The sequence below is a fragment of the Pelmatolapia mariae genome, linkage group LG8 (genome assembly GCF_036321145.2).
Source record: "Pelmatolapia mariae isolate MD_Pm_ZW linkage group LG8, Pm_UMD_F_2, whole genome shotgun sequence".
Classification (NCBI taxonomy): Eukaryota; Metazoa; Chordata; class Actinopteri; order Cichliformes; family Cichlidae; genus Pelmatolapia; species Pelmatolapia mariae.
The window spans coordinates 17,820,003-17,838,699 of NC_086234.1; the positions used below are offsets into that span (position 1 = coordinate 17,820,003).

At 39.8% G+C, this 18,697-nt stretch overlaps 1 protein-coding gene across 1 annotated transcript in view; it reads right to left on the reverse strand.

Moving 5' to 3' along the window:
• Positions 1 to 18,697, reverse strand: part of LOC134632967 (transient receptor potential cation channel subfamily M member 4-like) — a 28,848-nt gene that overhangs the window by 5,683 nt on the left and 4,468 nt on the right. The window contains exons 6-14 of the mRNA XM_063481845.1: positions 18,430 to 18,607; positions 17,839 to 17,903; positions 17,500 to 17,733; positions 11,419 to 11,521; positions 11,207 to 11,328; positions 10,796 to 11,095; positions 10,586 to 10,687; positions 10,331 to 10,459; positions 8,543 to 8,672 (exon numbers count right to left, since the gene is read on the reverse strand). Of these exons, the coding sequence (XP_063337915.1) occupies positions 8,543 to 8,672; positions 10,331 to 10,459; positions 10,586 to 10,687; positions 10,796 to 11,095; positions 11,207 to 11,328; positions 11,419 to 11,521; positions 17,500 to 17,733; positions 17,839 to 17,903; positions 18,430 to 18,607 (1,363 nt within the window). The remainder of the gene's footprint in view (positions 1 to 8,542; positions 8,673 to 10,330; positions 10,460 to 10,585; positions 10,688 to 10,795; positions 11,096 to 11,206; positions 11,329 to 11,418; positions 11,522 to 17,499; positions 17,734 to 17,838; positions 17,904 to 18,429; positions 18,608 to 18,697) is intronic.

An 18,697-nucleotide genomic window follows, 5' to 3' on the forward strand; every position in this document is an offset into this window, starting at 1 on the left:
TGAGCGCGAGAGCCCTCGGTGCGCCTGCTTGCTGCAAAGTAAACTTTGTCATCTCCGCTATATACAGTCCAGTATATAGAGAGATGAAACGACGAGGCTCCAGTTACAGCAGTGCAAGTAAACAAACAATATATATAAGCAGAGTAAGAAAATAAATATACAGTTGAGGACTAGGGGAAAAGGGATCAATAACAATTTAAAATTTATAATTTACAGTTTGATGATTTAAAGTCTGTCAATAGAAAATTGTATTTTTTAGTCAGTATAAGCTTTTAATGATATAAGTTTGCTTGTGATAGAATGCTGCATGATGATCATTTCCTTGCTTAGAACTGATTGTTCTTTTCATTGTTCAGGACTGATTCTTCTTCATAACACGTGTTCTGATATTTGTATCTGAGTCTTCTCACAGCGATAGTAAGAAGACAAACAAGCAGTTCTGACCTCGAACACACACACACACACACACACACACACACACACACACACACTCACACACACACAATCACATACGCACATGCTCACGTCAAATGTATTCATTTTTCTTGTGTATAAATAAAGACAAGTGCAAGAGCAGAGCGCGCATCGCAGGGCCCCCACTCTGATGTGAGCGTTCTGTGATCGCCCTTGTATACAAGTAAATGCTGCAGCATCTGTGTGTGTTTCTCCTCTTAGAATCTTAGCTGAAGAAGTGTCATTTAGAATAAATCTCTTGACATTTATTTTGGTCCTTCGAAGCCGAGGCAGAAACATCAGAACTGTTATCTGTGACTCTGTTCCAAAATCCAGCACTGATTCCTGGCGCCGTGGGAAGCCAGCACCGAAGTCTGTGCACAGCCCTCTTAGACGAGGCCGAAAGACCTGGGACGCTAAAATTCGGGTCCAGGCCGGTGTTTTTATTCTGGTCCACGGCGGTGGGATTCAGTCTGGCGATCCGAACCACCAGTGAGACATCTGAGGGTGAGAAACACTATTTTGATATATAAAACGGCCGCAAAGGTTTAAAGAAACGTGATAAAACAGGTTTAAGTTCGCCAAAAGAACTGTGTTTAGACTGGTTTTAGAAGTAGCCGTTAAATACTTCGTCACAAAATAGGTTTAAGTTCGCCAAAAGGAACCGTGTTTAGACTGGTTTTAGAGGTAGCCGAAATTACCTCGTGACAAATTAAAATATGTTTAGGCAAATTAAAGCACGTTGAGACAAAGAAATTAAAATAGGTTTAAGTTCGCCATAAGGAACTGTGTTTAGACTGGTTTTAGAGGTAGCCGTGAAATACTTCGTGACAAATTAGCGCGCAAATGTCTATGTGTGTATGTGTCTAGAAGTAAGTTGATTTTACAGCACAATACGCTGCTGAACTACTTCTATTTTATTTTGTTTTCTTTGCTGAGGCTCACGTACTGGTGACATTGGAGAACGGTTGGGCTTCGTCTCGTAACACTGATACCGCTTGACCTTTAGGGTCAAGTCGAAGGCCGTATCAGTAACCACTCTGAAGTCGAGCGTGCCAGTGACGGCCCAGCAAAATCTTTAAAAATGGGGAATAAACAAGCAAAATTAACACCTGATGAGGGATGGTTAGACAAACAACAAGCCGGAGCAGGAATAATCCAAAAGAAGGAGAGAGGAATGGAGAGGAAGACAGGCGACAAAGAGTAAAAGCATTAACAAACAAAGAAGACAGTGACTCAGAACAGGATAGCAGCTCAGGTGAAGAGAATAGTTCAGATCAGGAAGAACATAATAATCCCTCACCAAGTGAAAACTTCAAGATCAAAGTAGAAGTTTAAAAAGTGCTGGAAACAGACCCGACTGAATGCATATAGATACAAGAGGAATAAAGTAAAATAAACAAAAGGCTAAATTAAATTGGAGCCTAACTGTAATGTATTCAAACTGATAATAGCAAGGATAACAACCTGTAAACTGGTATTAACAATGACACATAGTTAGGACGAAGACCATGCCCAGCATGAATAGCATTCATGAATGTAATGAATGAAAGCAGATAATTCACACAAACACATATTAAATGAAATAGAGAGATGCATAAGGTATATTAAGGTTGTGTCATTGCTCAGCCAGTGTGTGAAAAGGTAAATGTCTCCAGCTTGGGAGGGGGTGAAACTGCAGATCACCCCCAGCCCATGGTGGATACAAAATAAAATATAAATAAAATATTGTAATATGCTATTGCTGTTATATAAAGATAATAGCATTGATAATGAAATAATATTAATATGAAGAGGCACCTCAGTCAGTTATGATGTGAGGTGGATAATTGTTAGAAGTAGTCTGCATCAAGCTTAAGGTTGCTCAAATTCAGTACAATGACATATGAGATGAGGAAAATAAAGAAAATATCTAAACTAATTAAGTGCATAGAGGCACTTGACCTGATTGAAAACCTGTCATCCTAGATGAGATATTGCTGAAATATAGAGCACACCTATACTAACAACTAATAAGCCAAAACCTGTATACAATAGCTAAAGCTACAAAATTGAGAAGCTGAATTAAATATGTGGTCACTGCTAAGCTAATGAGCAGGTTACACATTTTTTACAGCAGGAGCTACATAAGAACACATCAGAGGGAGGGAAACAGCTATTAAGGCTCAAACATGCAGCTGTCTGTGGGCTCAGTTTTTTTCCCCTCACACTTCTGATTTGTCTTTGGCAGCAGCCTTTTTGCATCCTGACTCGTGTGTAAAACGTTGATACCATCAGCAACTTGTTTTTGTTTTGTTTTGTTTTTTGTTTTGTTTTGTTGGTTTGAAAATTAATTAAATTTGTGATCACACTCAGGGATCACAGTGACACATAATGATTAGGCATATAATTTACTAATGCAGATGTAATAAGTTTATTCTAAAATCCAAGGAGAACAAACAAGAACAACATCTTCAGTTGTTCTCTGTGTAATGTGCTGCATTTTGTTTTTTGTTTTTTGTTTTGACGTGTTGCTTGAGTGAGGAGTACTGTGACTTCTGTAGTAGCTCTCACCATGCGACCTTGATGATGATAAGTTCAGAGCCAGCTGAGAGCTGGGTTGTTTACTTTGTTTTAGGTGATAAGGCAGAAAAGTTCAAACTTAGTTTCTTGTCCTGAAAAAAACAATAAAAATACAAAAACAAAGGGGGTTTGAGTTTCTCAGCCAAGAACAACTACAATTTCATTTTCTGTTTTTGAGAAAGGAGAATTTAAAATAATAATAATAATAATAATAATAATAATAATAATAATAATAATAATAATAATAATAATAATAATAATGAGCAAACAAGGAGTGATGTTTTGTTTAAGTGGTGAATAAAGCTAATACTGGAAAGTATCATTTGGTACATGATCTACGAGCAATAAATGAAATCAAGTCACCCCAAAAGAACAATGGTTCTCAGTTATAGATTTATCAAACGCCTTTTTCTCAGTGCCTTTACATCCTAACTCAGAGCATCTGTTTGGCTTCACTTTTGAGGGACGGAGATACACCTACACTAGGTTACCTCAGGGTTTTCAAAACAGCCCCACTCTCTATGCAGAAGCTTTAAAGAAATCAATGATGTCCTGCCTCCTGCCAGCAGGAGGACAGTTTCTACTTTACGTAGATGACATTTTAGTGACTGGCCACACAGAGGAAGGGTGTAAACAAAATACTATGGCTGTGTTACGTCACCTAGCAGGACAAGGCCACAAAGTGTCTCTGAATAAACTCCAATTATGGAGACCTGAAGTCACATACTTAGGGTACACCCTCTCAGGTGAAGGCAGAAATATACTAAACAAAAGAAAAGAAGCCATACAAAATGCGCCACAGCCACAAAACTAAGCATTTACATTCTTTCTAACTCCCAGTGAGCCTGAGTTATGACCTTGGCCCACTGTTTTTCTGCTCCCGTGCAATGTGCTCTGTTGTCTCTACAATGGGAAAAAAAAAAAACAAAAAAAAAAAAAAAGGGCCCTGACTCTCTGAACACAATAGTCTCTTTATAACTCAGCAGTATGAAATGTCACGAAATAGTCTAACTCACTCACAGTAAATCAGCAGTATAGGATAATACCAACCTATCTAGTTAATCTAATGATTTTCACATTCTGTTGACTCAAAAGTATGATGCGAACTAAAACTACATACTGATTACACAAGAAGTATGATGTGGCCTACAGCAGTGTCATGATTCACTCATTTTGATTACAGGTATAATGTAATATATAGCAGCATATTAATATCACAGCTGCTAATAGCACATTTGCCTTTTTTAACACATGCGAGAGAAAGGCAACTGTTAAGAAAATGCCCTTATGGGTGAAATAGGCCCAGAGGCCCTGCATGCAAGCGTACTAACACACATGAACAGCTTACACTATAGCACAAACTATATACATGCGCCTCTATATCTCTCATTGGTGTTAAAGCAGGAAAAGCTTAACAGAGTTTTGTTATCAAATGCTGAATTTATCTACTGCTGACATTTAACTCTCCAGCTTGCTGGACAATAGGTGACACCTTTGTGAAAACTGAGAAGAGGAAATAAAGACAGAGAGAGAGTCTGGTATGACCAAGCAGTAATCAGACAATAAATTTAGTTGGTAATACAATAAATTGTGGAATGCTTTCTGTTTGATTGATGCAAAACAAGTAATTTAATGTATGAAGGAAATTCTCTTTTGTGATAATACTTTGAACGTGCATTTCTGTTGACCTATCAACTTAGTGCATTATGAGCTGATATGCAAATTAGTTGATTGATACTAGATTCGAAGGAATGACTGGATTATAAATAAATTAATAAAATGTAACAACGGTTGAAATTAGTTTCTTATTTCTAGTGTGTGGAGGAAGATTTTATCATGGCACACATCTGTTTACATGGGAGAACACTCGTCATGTGATACGACGTTTAGCAATATGCTTCTGATGTTCAGCACATCAGAAGGATGACTCTGAAATTAGAAAGGGAAACAATTTTGCTGACAAAGCTGAAAAAACAGCAGCAGCCAAAAAAAAAAAAAAAAAAAAAAAAACAAAACACAGTTTTATTAACAACTCGTGAAAATCAGACCATTCGACTGTCTGTACTGCAGGACGAACAAAAAGCAGCACCACCTAAAGAACAGAAAACAATGGCTAGAACACAGAGCAGTACTAGACACTGATGACATATTGAAAATAGCAGGAAAGCCCATTCTTCCCAAATCATTACACAAAACAGCCGCTCTAGTGAGTCCTAGTTTTGAGCCATGGCTCATCAGGAGGGGTGATCCAAGGAATGGTCCTTATTAGAAACCGACAATTTTACACTATTAATTTTGAAACATCCAAAAAGTGCAGGATTAGTGGAGAAAACAAATGGCACTATAAAACAAAGGCTCAGAAAACAATGGAAGAAACTGGCAGACCATGGCCAGAATGTGTAGGCCTAGTCAAAATGTGGATGAGAATAACACAAGGAAATAACAAACTGTCCCCATTTGAAATCATACATGGGCGACCTTTTCCATTGCCAGTTATTAGCGAGCCACTAGATAAGTCAATCCGTGAAACCACTCTGGCAGATTGGATGACTCAATTGTTGACAAACAGAGAAGTCGTTTTGAACAATAAACTGCCGCAAGACTCTTTTTCATCTATTTCCTGCAGGTTGAAGCCAGGTGATTGGATCCTTGTCCGAGTACTCCAAAGGAAAAATTGGAGCTCGCCCCGCTGGGAAGGTCCCTACCAAGTGCTCATCACCACTCCAACTGCCTGCAAAATAGCAGAGAGACCCTCCTGGATACATCAGAGCCACTGCAAGAAGGTTGAGGTCCCAGGAAACCCCGGCACCCCCAAGACAGCACATTAGGGAAATCTCGCCCACACTTGGTTGCTTCAGTGGTGAGGGGGGAGTGCTGATTGGGCCCCCGTCGGGTAAGCTCGCACTTCAACCTCCAGCCTCTGATCAACTCTAGGGCAACCAAGTGCGAGGTGTGACGTACCTGTGTGCAACCATGGGAATGTGGACCCTCTTGGTTACCTTGACTACGACGCTCACCCTTACAGGACCCCAGCTGACGCCAACAACAGCTGAACCACAAGGCAGACAGAGAAGATGGACGCACGACAACTCTCACCCAAGAGATATGACGCAAGACCACATACACCCTTGGATGAACAATGCCTGGTACCGCTACATCCACGACAGGACCAGAGCAGAATCGGAAAATACAGACTGTTATGTCTGCTCTTATATGCCCAGCACATCAACACATCCCACTTTTTATGGAAACTACATGAATAAAACACAAGCCAAGTGCGCTGCCAGCTTTGCGGGCATTGGCTATCAACATAAGAAAATCATCATTGATGAGACAAGCTCTATCATCTATTCGCTTAACCTTCTTAGTATCTTTCAGGGACCACCCCGACACGAGGTAATCATCGTCGAAAACGCTGGACTTGACAACGGAACGTGTGACCGGCTCTTCTGGATCAACTTCAACGTGACGAATCGGAACACGTCCATTCACTTCCCAGTGTTCTTGGACCAAACCCCAGGGAAGAACCACTCCATGTGCTACCAACAAGACAACGGTAACAGACCCCTAGGCAACACCACCAACTGTAACCAAACCGCAGCCAATGGAGAGGGCGCACCTGTAAACACGTCCGCGCCCAGCAACGGCACCTACTGGGTGCAGGGAATGGCCTGGCTGTGTGGACAACGTGCCTACTTCATACTGCCACCCGGATGGACGGGCACCTGTGCCCCAATCTTCATCTCAGACCACACCTTCAGGATGTCAGCTGTAAATGACTCTCAGACTACAAGACGACGACGAGACGTCTCCACACTACAACCACATGACCCCATCTATGGCAGTGATGTGCCAGAGGAATTTAAGCTTTGGACCACCGGACAAAAGGTCCTCCACTCACTGTTTCCATGGGTGGGCACCGGAAAGAACATGTTAAGAATTGAAACTTTGGACTACCGCTTTGGACTGTTCCTGAATGCCTCGTGCAAAATCAACAATCAACAAAATGAAGAGATTGATGCCCTGCGCATAACTGTGATGCAACACCAAGTCGCACTGGACATGATTCTGGCTGAAAAAGGAGGACTTTGCGTCCTCTTCAACAACACCTGCTGCACTTACATACCAGACAATGTACACTCATCAAACATGACTGATGCCCTGAACGCCTTGAGACAGATCCAGCAGGCCCAAAGTCAGGACTATGTGAGTAATACAAGTGACTGGTTTTCTTGGTTTTACACTGGCTCCTGGCTACAGGTGCTAAAGAGACTACTCATCGGAGTTGGAGTATTTTTACTTTTATTTTGTGTTTTTGTAACATGTATCCTGCCATGTCTAAAACTCATGATTAACCGCATAATCATTTCCACTGTAGCTGCATACATAGCCGTGACAAATGATGATGATGATGACTCCGACCTGTTGGAATGTGAAGACTTTGCGTGATTAATGATGATGTGACAGAAAATGTGCAACAAGATGTTACATACTGATATCTCACTTAAAGGTTATACTGACAACAGGAGGGAATGTCAATAGAAAATTGTATTTTTTAGTCAGTATAAGCTTTTAATGATATAAGTTTGCTTGTGATAGAATGCTGCATGATGATCATTTCCTTGCTTAGAACTGATTGTTCTTTTCATTGTTCAGGACTGATTCTTCTTCATAACACGTGTTCTGATATTTGTATCTGAGTCTTCTCACAGCGATAGTAAGAAGACAAACAAGCAGTTCTGACCTCGAACACACACACACACACGCACACACACAATCACATACGCACATGCTCACGTCAAATGTATTCATTTTTCTTGTGTATAAATAAAGACAAGTGCAAGAGCAGAGCGCGCATCGCAGGGCCCCCACTCTGATGTGAGCGTTCTGTGATCGCCCTTGTATACAAGTAAATGCTGCAGCGTCTGTGTGTGTTTCTCCTCTTAGAATCTTAGCTGAAGAAGTGTCATTTAGAATAAATCTCTTGACAAAGTCTCACACACAACCTGTCGAAAGGGGAGGGGGCCGGCTGCTTCCAAATAGAGCACATTTCATTTATAATGTTGTAAATCCATGTTGGGGGATGGGTGTTCATACTGGAGTGCAAAATTAAAACCAATGGAAGATGGACAAGAAAAGTTCAAAGCCATCAGGTGCTCAGTTTAGAAAAAAGAGAAAAGAAGAGGAGGAGAAACGAGCAGAAGATACAGGTAAGCAGATGTGTCATTGGATAATAGCAGGTCATGTATCCTGAAACAATCAGAATCACAATCAGAATACTTTATTAATCCCTAAAGAAATTATGTGGGTCACAGTTACTCCAAGAAGAAATGGTAAACATAATAACAGTAACAGACTAAACCCCAAACAATACATCATGTTACAGATCTTACACATTTAAGAAATAGCACTAATATACACAGATCACTCAATTATAAATATCAAGGATTAACAGCGGAGCAAACAGGCTAGGACCGCCACTGATTATAACATCAACAGTAGCTGAAAGCTGTAGTTATTGTCTCACCATGAGCCAGGTTCTCAAACTTCTGGGCCAGTTCTTTCATGGAGAGTTTGGTTTCCGTCTCATCCTCCCGTTTGGACAGTTCTCTGAGTATCTTACAGCCACCAAGAGCACTCAGGACTGCCTCACCTGCCTGGAAAGCAAGCAATTATATATTATCTGACTATTTTGTTTTAAAGGAACTCTTTGAAAACTCATTAGATTTCAACAGGGAAAAAAATCATATCTGTACTGATGTGGACTGAGTAATGTGTTAGGAATGAAAGGATGCCAAAATGTTTGATGGAAATTAAAATTATTAGCTGAATTTAAAGAAATGGTGTCCAGGGAGACAGGATCTTAGGTTAGCATGGGGACCAGTCAGTGGTATCAATTCCTTCATTCCACCATATTATCCACTAGGGCTGTTCGATATAACGTTATATATGGGATGACGATATAAAAACGTCTATCGTTTCCTATTACGCTATCTTCGTTTCGTGGTGTTGCAAAATAAACTGTTTAGAGCAATATTTTTTCATCGTTTTGACGGTCAGTGTAGTGGCTATATTAATTTCTTAAAGTTCTCTCGTTCTCTTATATTTAATATAGCCACACTACGGACGGACAAGTGAGTATGCAGTGTTTACGGATGAGAAGCAAAAAAGAGCCGTCAGGTGCTAAAAAAATAAACCTTAGACTCAAACGTTAGAACAGGCTTTTCCCCGCAGCACGCCGTGAAATAAATACACAAAGAAAACGGAGGCTGTTACAACCTATGTCTAAAAATGTGTAGTTTCATGTCGGTTAAAACATTCGACTCCAGGTACACGATGCCCAGCTGGAAACACTAAACGCAAGTCGAGCTGCCCGAGATTCACAGAATTTACAGAAAAATGTTAAATTTTTGTCATTTATATCATTGTCAGGACGATAAATGTCTTATATCGGGATATGAGATTTTGGTCATATTGCACAGCCCTATTATCCACTGCATCAGCATAACATCTGATAATGAGTCCAAGGATATCATCCCGATACCTAAAGGTAGTAGGGCTGCCACGATTAGTCGACTAGTCACGATTACGTCGACTATCAAAATCGTCGACGACTAATTTAATAGTCAACGGTCGTTCGAAGCTTTGTAAGATCCTGAAAGACGCAGGAATACGTAAGATTCAAGAGTGTAATAACAGACTGAAACAGAAGATGGCAGCACTGCAAGTACAAGGATGCCAGCTGCCGTTAAACCCCAAAGAAGAAGAAGCAGTCCCCAAGATCATAGCTGTGTCCAAATTCAGGGGCCGCATCCTTCGGAGGCCACATTTGTTGGCCGATTACGTTACAGCATCGCGATGAAGGCTGTCCAAATTCAAAGACGCTTCCAAATGCGGCCGAAAAATGCATCCTTCATTTCCCCAGATTTGAAGGTGTCACTACCTGACCCGTACCGGAAGGGAATCAGGTCGGGTGTTTCCTTCATGGTCCAGCATACCACAGAATTCATAGCGCGGCCCTGTTTCCAACAATGGCGGCAGCTACTTAGTTTAAATATTACTCTTATTATTCTTTCTGGTACACAAAATAAACTTAAGATATTTTCAGAATGTAGCTGTGCGAACTTCAAATATCTGACTACGGTAGCAGCCGTAATGTTCTGACAATCCAGCTTCATAGCTTACCAAAGTCGCACTAAAACATTACCCTAAAAAGTAAAGACTGTTCATTTTTTTGGGAAGTGAGCAAATTTACAAATTCAGCAGGGGGCTCAAAAAGTAAAATAATTTTTGAAGTTTGTCTCAGAGCTTTTACCATCTCCCAGAAGAAAAGGGCCATCTCACTGCGGTTCTGCAGTACAGCCCAGAGGAAGAGTGAAGCCCAGGGATGGGGGCAGGGCTGCTGGTGATATTTGGAATGCCCACGCAGAACCTTAGTGGCACGCTAGGATGAATTTAAAAAAAAAAAAAAAAAAAAAGGAATAAAAATCCCTATTATCAGATCAAATGTAAAAAAGAAATACTGTCACCACAAGTACACTGCCTGCTTCTTCTAAAAAGTTCAGAATACCTTCATGGCTGTCCTTTTGAATGAAGACGACTGTAAGCCTAAAGCTTTATAGTAGAAAGGCTGGCAGGCATCGCCCATTAAGTGTTTCAGGACCCCTGACACCTGAGGAAACAGGTGGATGGAACAGTAAGCACAAGGATATGTTTTTGGATTTGTTTCACATTCTTTCTGGATCTACTTGAGCATAACTTATTATTTTAGAAAACTCACCTCAAACAGGGTAAACTCCCTCCTTGGTCTGCTCTGATTGTTATCTGCCGCCACTTTTGAGGATGAACTCTGTTGTTCTGATGATGGTTGTGCAGATGCCATATTTCCCAGCCGTTCCTTTAGGCAGTGCTGTAGTAGCTGATAGAGCAAGGTCCCATCTGGCACAGAGCGATAGAGGCTTTCCAGCCTGCCATAAGTGAGGTACTCCATGATGTTCAAACCATTCTCAGTGAAAAGCCGAACAAACTGGGGCTTGTCATTGATCAGCGCATCTGTCATTGAGTCTTCCAAATCTTCGTACTGTTTAATTGGAGGAAGGAGATCATGTTTTAAAGCAGATCAATATTTATAATGCCAAATAAACTGACTTATCTGTCAAACTTGATATTACACATCTGTTCCCCTCCTCACCTTCCACTGGATGTCGCCATTGAACAGTTCACTCTTGGCAATGTCAACCCTGTTCCATGTGACTGCTAACTTTAGCTCATCACTATAAGGGTTGGCCTCAACTAATGCACGCTGCTTACTTGCTAAAAAAGACAAATACAACAAAAATTAAATTAAGGATAAAAAGAGGTTGCAGCTGTCATGATGTATAATTACAGTCTACTTATACATACCTCCCACAAGTGTTTTAAGCAGGACAGTGTCAAAGTCATTTGGACTCTCGTGCTCTCCATGGTAGACTGTAATCAAACCTCTATTCTGGTAAATGCTAAAAGCCTGGAGACAGAAGAACGGGAAAGGAAACAGGAATGTTGGACACACAGTTGCAAGATGACAGGGACAAGATGTAGGAGATAAAGTACATTCCACAGATGTTATAGAACCTGCTTGAAAGCATCTCTCATGTCAGTCAGTTTTATGCACTCTCTGTAACTTTTCTGGCTAATGTTTTCAAAGCAGAGCAGAGCAAAACAAACAAACAAAAAAAACTAACCATGAATAACTAACACACATGTCAAAATGGATTACCTCCAGAGTTCAGCATACTTTTTATGCTATTTTGGCAAGCTGTGAGCTTGTGGAGATTTTGCTTCTTCAGTTGGCAAACAGCTCTGGATTTTTTTTTTTTTTTAAAATACAGGTTTTTAAATTTATTCTATTTTTGTATTCTTCCCTGGTCATACTGGGGTCCGATTTTATTGTTTTTTTTATTCATGTTTGATTGAAAATAAACAATTTTTAGAACTTTTATAAAAATCTCTGCTGCTTCCTTGACTGGCCACACTTTTTTTTTGATGCTCTAAACCCATTCAGAAGAGTCTTTTTGCTCCACTTTGTCCGCAGTTCCTTTATTTTCACCTATGATGTCACCTTTTTGATTCACATTGAACAATAATAGATTCATCTATTTTCAGCACAACTATACTTACACTAATACCATTTAGATTAAGTTTATACAATTATTAATTAATAATCATTATATAGGTAGTGGATCAGGAAACAGAGCTGCAAAATGCAAAACTGCCTGTTTCTAGTTAATAACATATATAAGCTATTAAAACTAACTTCAAGACATGTGGTCATTACCTGGCAATATATCTGGTAGTTTCTGAATAATAAGCAGAAAACAGAGCTGCAAAATGCAAAACTGTCCGTTTTCATTTAATAACACATTAATAACATAATAAAGCTAACGTAAAGAAGTGTAACAATTACCTGTCAATATTGCTGGTAGTTTCTATGTAATGAGCAGGAAACAAAGCTGCAAAATGCAAGACTGCCTGTTTCTATTTAATAACATATTAATAGCAGGGTTCATAAGCCTTTTTCAGGGTCAAATTCAAGGACTTTGTAAGCACTTTCAAGGTCAATTTCCAAGCTTTTCCAGCACATTACCAAAAACATGTTTCAATTCGCATCACCTCAGTAAGGCCATGTGTAAATTAAACCCTAGGTTGACTTAAACACCTTTGTTCCTCCTTTGTTAAAAACAGGTTGACTTATATGAATATAGTGTATAAACTCAAAACACACATTTCACTTAAAAATTAAGATGTGCAAATATAAACAAATCAACTTGTTAGCGATATTCACCTACTCTTTGAAAAAAAAAACAACAACCCCACAAAACAAGAAAACTGCACCAAACACCACAAAATAATACACAGCAACCCCAAATTAATATGTCTTCTCATCAGATATTGATGCTTCTTTCTTATGTGAAACATTTATATACAAAAACACATAAACGTGTCTATTGTCTCAGTGGATGATAGTCCCCTACAGGCCTCAGTGTGAGCTTGAAGCCATTACAATTACAATGTTTAAGCTGTTTAATGTGTAGGTACTCACGATAAACAGATTTTGAATGAAAGCCGGGGAACTTCGGTAGCACAAAAAAAAGTGTATATTCTTTGTGCCCAAATGGATGATATTACCATCATTTCCCTCTAGGTGTTGCCAAAGGCACCGAGTTAATACCTGAAAAAGCTGCACCAATACACAGAAATATAAACAATATTCTATTTACTTAGTGATAACTTCGCTTTTAGCCTTTAATCAGAAAGCCTTAATTTGGCTAGTTATGTATCGGGCTAACATTTAAAGCTTTCTCTTGAGGGAAGTAACTCACATTACTCCTGCTGCTAAGTAATGTTAGCTAAGTTCACAGCATATTCCATAACTAGGGTTGCCAACTCCCTGAAAAATAAATAAGGGACACCTCGTGGCCAGGGCCGGCAACCCAGTTGTCTTCACCCTTCCCAGTGTGGTGAATTTTGTAGCTCTTTTTTTTTGTGTGTGTGTGAAATTATTTTTTTAACCATTTGACTTGAATTTGATTTAAGTAGATGCATATTCTTTGTGATATGACCATATGGGAAACAAATGATCATTTAGCCATTTATCTTTAGCTCAAAATGACAACATTAACACAATAAAACAGGTCTCTTTCTACTTTTGAGAATATAAGTAAATCTTTCTTTAAAAGAACTCTGTCCTGCTTAACTTAAAATTATATAAATTAATAGAAAACAATAGAAAGAAAAACATTCTTGTAACAGTGCACATTTAGTGCATTTAGTACAATTGGCTTCAGTTGAGGTATTATTTCAGCTTTTCTAATGCTAATCAGCTGCTCCTGTTTGTAAACCCGCTTGTTCCCATGATTACGCATCATAACTCATCATCATTATTCATCTATGTATTACTTTTATGTATTAGTCATCTATTTGTTGTAATCATCTATCCTTGCAGTTGTTTATTACACAAAATAAATTATATTATCACACTTCTGGCCACATAGCGCTGATATTCACTGCACATGCCCATATTAACCTTAACCAGAGGGTTTAAAAAACAAACCAGTGTTTACATACCATATCTGCTTCTGCCGTGGCCTGGTGGACAAAAAATTGGTTAAGGGTTCCCCGAGCTTTCACGCCCCTCATGTTCTTCATGTGCCCACCATTAGAAGCATGCCTATGGAAAAAGTGCGCCGGCACACAGTGCAGTGCTCTTTATAGGTGTTATCGTGCACTTTTCCAGCCAGGTGTTTTCCTTTTCCCATTCCTCCCTGTACTTTTGCAGCCTTATTTTTCTTTCTCTGAGGGGAACAAACATTGTTGGTCTAATGCTGGGCTTACACTGTGCGATTTTTGGCCCATTTTGAGCCGATTTCTGAGTCGTGCGACCGATTTGGTGATCGGCCCAATTTTGGCCTTCATCGTGCATCGTGCAGTATACGTGGGGTAACGAGAAGCGATTAACACCTCACGACCAGCTCCCGATCATCAATCGCTCGTGAGGGTGTCACCGCAGCCGCTCACACTGCTCAGGCGCAAACACGTAAACGTCAGTGAAAAAGACGGAGCAGCACGGCTGTGCAGCGTGTGATCTGGACACAAGCGATGGAGGCACAACTTGTAGAACTTTGGAAAGCTCATCCGAGCCTCTTCGATGTGGCATCACATCACAAAATTATCAGGACCACAACAACCGTGAAAATATTTGGATTTACATTGCTGCTCAATCACAGCTGCCTGATCAATGTTTTTCATTAGCAATTTAGCAAAGTTGACGGTGGTGGTGTGCGTGTCTGTGTGAGTGAAAGATACAGAGGGAGAGCGAGCGACAGATTTTCTTTTATGGAGGCACAGTGTGAGCACTCAGGTCGCATCAGAGCATCGGGCGGTATAGTGTGAGACCCTGCATTGTGACCTACCAACTTATAACCCCTGCGAGTCAATCGTGCAGTTTGAGCAGGAGCTGAATAACGTGACTGAAAAAAATCGCACAGTGTATGCCCAGCTTTAGGTGTACTGTCGTCCGAGACTTGCACCGCAGTGTCGGCGTTTGTTTCCCTGTTGGCCATGCTTCTTGTTGTGGTCATCTGTTGTCTTCCGGTATTTTCTCCGTAAGCGACCTTTCCTCGACCAATGAGATAAGCGGTAATCTGAATGGTCATACTCAAATTGTCATAAGTGTGCTGTCAGCTCATTGGTCACAAAGCAGGAGAGGGGCTGGGAATTATGTTTTCAAACAAAGCGTTAATTCCATTAAAAGTTATAGACTTTTGATTCTCACTGTATTACGGGACAAAGTGCGTCCCTTATTAGCTCAATACGGGACGTGTACTTTTGTTTCTAAATACGGGATGATTCAGTTTTTTAAGGGACGGTTGGCAACCCTATCCATAACTCACCATGTCATAATTAAATGCTATATTAGCGCTGCAGTATTGCATCACAGTGCATGTGAATCATTTCACCAAAGAGTTTGATAGCTAGCAAAATAATAAGAATAATTTTAAAAATTAACGTGTTACGTACACGTACTCGAAAATTGCTTACGAGGACTCAGCTATCACTGGACTCGAGAATGCAAACTCCACCATTGTTATTGTCCATCAAATACTCATTAAAATGACAACCTCCAGGTAGGGGTGGGCGATATAAACGATATACGATAGAAACGATATAGATTTGGCCAACGATAGAGATTTTGACTATATCGCTCTATCGCGATAGCGCATGTTGATGATGTCATCAAGCTGCGCCTGTTTTGGTAGAAAGTATCACAGCGGCTACAACCATTATCATCAGTAAATTATGTTCTCCTGACTGAAGTTTGGCCCGTGTATAGCATCCTGCTATGCGATTGCATTTGTCCCTGACCACCAGAATCCCTCACGTTAACTTTTATTGAGTGGAAAAAAAGTTGCCGTTCATCCTCCAGCTTCACTGTGCTAATGTTATGCTAACATAGCTGTGTCGCTAGCGATCGCGTAGCACAACATTATATACCAGGTAGTCTAACTTCGGTAACCCTGCAAACGCCACTGCTGTTTAGTTTTCTGTCTTCATTTATGTTGGAAGTGGTAGCAGAGCTGTACGTTTTAATTAGTTTCAAAAATCTCTCAGTCAGAACATGGTATGAAATGTTTAGGTATAAACTAGCGAGCTAACTTCCTGTTAACTTCTAACTCCGTTAAATTTAATAAATTCTGTTTTCACGGATGCATGGATGTTAAACTTAATTGTTACACCCGATAAAGCAGCAACGCTGATGATTTAATTAAAGATGAAAGAATTTAGACTGTTTTTAACTCTCAGTGTTCGTTTGACTTTGGGACCTGAAGGGGACGGAGTTTTGGACCCAGATTACTCCTCACTACGGCAGCCGTAATGCTCTGGCAATCCATCAAGCAGTCCATCAGCAGGCTTACCAAAGTTGTACTAAAACATTTTTTAACAGATTTCTACACGCCAAAATCGGTTCAAGGTCAGTAAGCACAACCAGAATTCATACATAAGGCACACTCTAGATTTTTGAGAAAATTAAAGGATTTTAAGTGTGCCTTATAGTGTGGAAAATACGTTATACAGAAGAAAAGAATATATCGTGATATATATCGTTATCGCACATGCTTCAAATTATATCGCGATATGAATTTTAGGCCATATCGCCCAGCCCTACCTCCAGGCATGTTAATTTTACTCATTCTATTTCTCTATCTGATAAGAAAACTATTCAGATACAGCAAAATACAGTTACACTTTCAAGCAATTTTAAGCACCACATCTGAAATTCAAGCACTTTCAAACCCTGAAAGGACAATATTAAAAATCAAACATTGTAAAGATTTCAAGCACCCGAACGAACCCTGTAATAGCCAGCTAATAACCTTTTAAAACACTCTGAAGAATAGCAATGACTACCAGGAAACACCTATGGCAGTTTCTATGTAATAAGCAGCATTTTAATACCATGGTCATGATAGCTGAATAAAACAAGCATCAGGAAGTCTGTAATGAACTGGAAACACTTGTGTTGAGATTCAACAAGTTGAGTTAACTTAATAATTAACATTTGGTTAATTATTAAGTTTAAAAGAGTAATACATATGAATACATTAGATTTGCAGAGGAGTTTAGAAGATCCTCTTTCACAGCATAGTTTATACACGGATGATAATACATTCATGTAATTGGGTGGTGATAACTTAGAAATTACCAGATTATTACAGAGCTGTATTTCCATATTATTAACCTCCAGTTTTTGAGCTCTTATTACCCTTTCATATAAATTTCAGGGAAATATTACTCAACTGTAACCACAGTTGCTACTATGATATTACTTGGATATTAAGTGGTTATTACTTGTAATATATGTAATAGTTATTAATGAGCTGTAACACAAAGTGCTACCGAAAATCTTTCCTCCAACTCTTGCAAAGTAAAAGCCTCAGCACTCACCTGTTCAACTAGTTTGTCGGTTTGTACTTCTGAAGGAAAGTGCTTCTTAAACCGTTCTGCCACTCTGTCTTTAAGATCCACGCTGGGACCCGCCTCACCGTTGCCTTCACCAGAGGATGGCACAGCTGGAGTTGAAGACAGGTTCTCCAAGACATCACTCAGGAAATCAGCCAAGCCTCCTGAGCCAGCCAGAACCAGCCAGGGGATGGAGTTTTTCAGAGAGAGATCCATTCTCTGACAGGGGTTAGAAAAACCATGAACGAAATATTTACACAATTTGAATATCATGTCACAACATTTTTTGTGATTATCAATCAACATATAAAGCAGAGACTGTACCTTTAGCATGTCTGCATCCCCTGATATCAGCATACAAACAACAGGGATGTCAATGCTGCCACTTCCTTTAAAAAGATACAACTATTTTTAACACGTTCCAATCTTGATAAAATGCTTTTACCAACTTAATGAGAGTGGCACAGCAACTAACAAATATACAGATGGCACACCCTGTGATTTTTTTTTTTTTTTTACTTGATTAAACATTGGCAACACAATAGTTAGCAATGTTGCTTTAAAGTAAGAAGGTCCTGAGTTTGAATCCATCTGACTGGGACCTTCTTTTGTGACATTTGTATGTTTGCATGGGTTCTCCCTGGGTGCTCCGGTTTCCTCTCACAGTCCAAAGACATGCAGTTAGTGGGGTTAGGTTAACTAACTCGAAATTGCCCAAAAGTGTGACTGTGAGTCCAAATGGTTCTCTTTGTGCTAGCCCTGCCCTTGTGACAGACTGGTGACCTGTACAGAGTGTACCTGTTATGCCCTGTACAGTAACTAGGATAGGCTCATAAATGGTCTACCACTGTCAAAATAAGTATTATAATTCTTAATATAATATTTTATTTCATAGTTTATAGTGCCATCTCTCACCTAATATGCCAGTGCGCTGGTGGGAAATGCATTCCTCCAGTCTGGCTCTGAAACCTCTCTCTCCTCCTCTGCGGCCCACACTCCCATCATCCACCAGCAGGAAGGCCTGGTAGTTGTTGTCCAGTGAGCAGGAGTCCCGTGATATGTTTTGGACATAGTACCTTGCAGGAAAGCTTCCCTGCAAAAGAAGAAAACCAGTTATTCCAGCATTATATGATTATGGACAGCTAATATTAAAACATTCAAAAAGACTAATATAATCAAACCT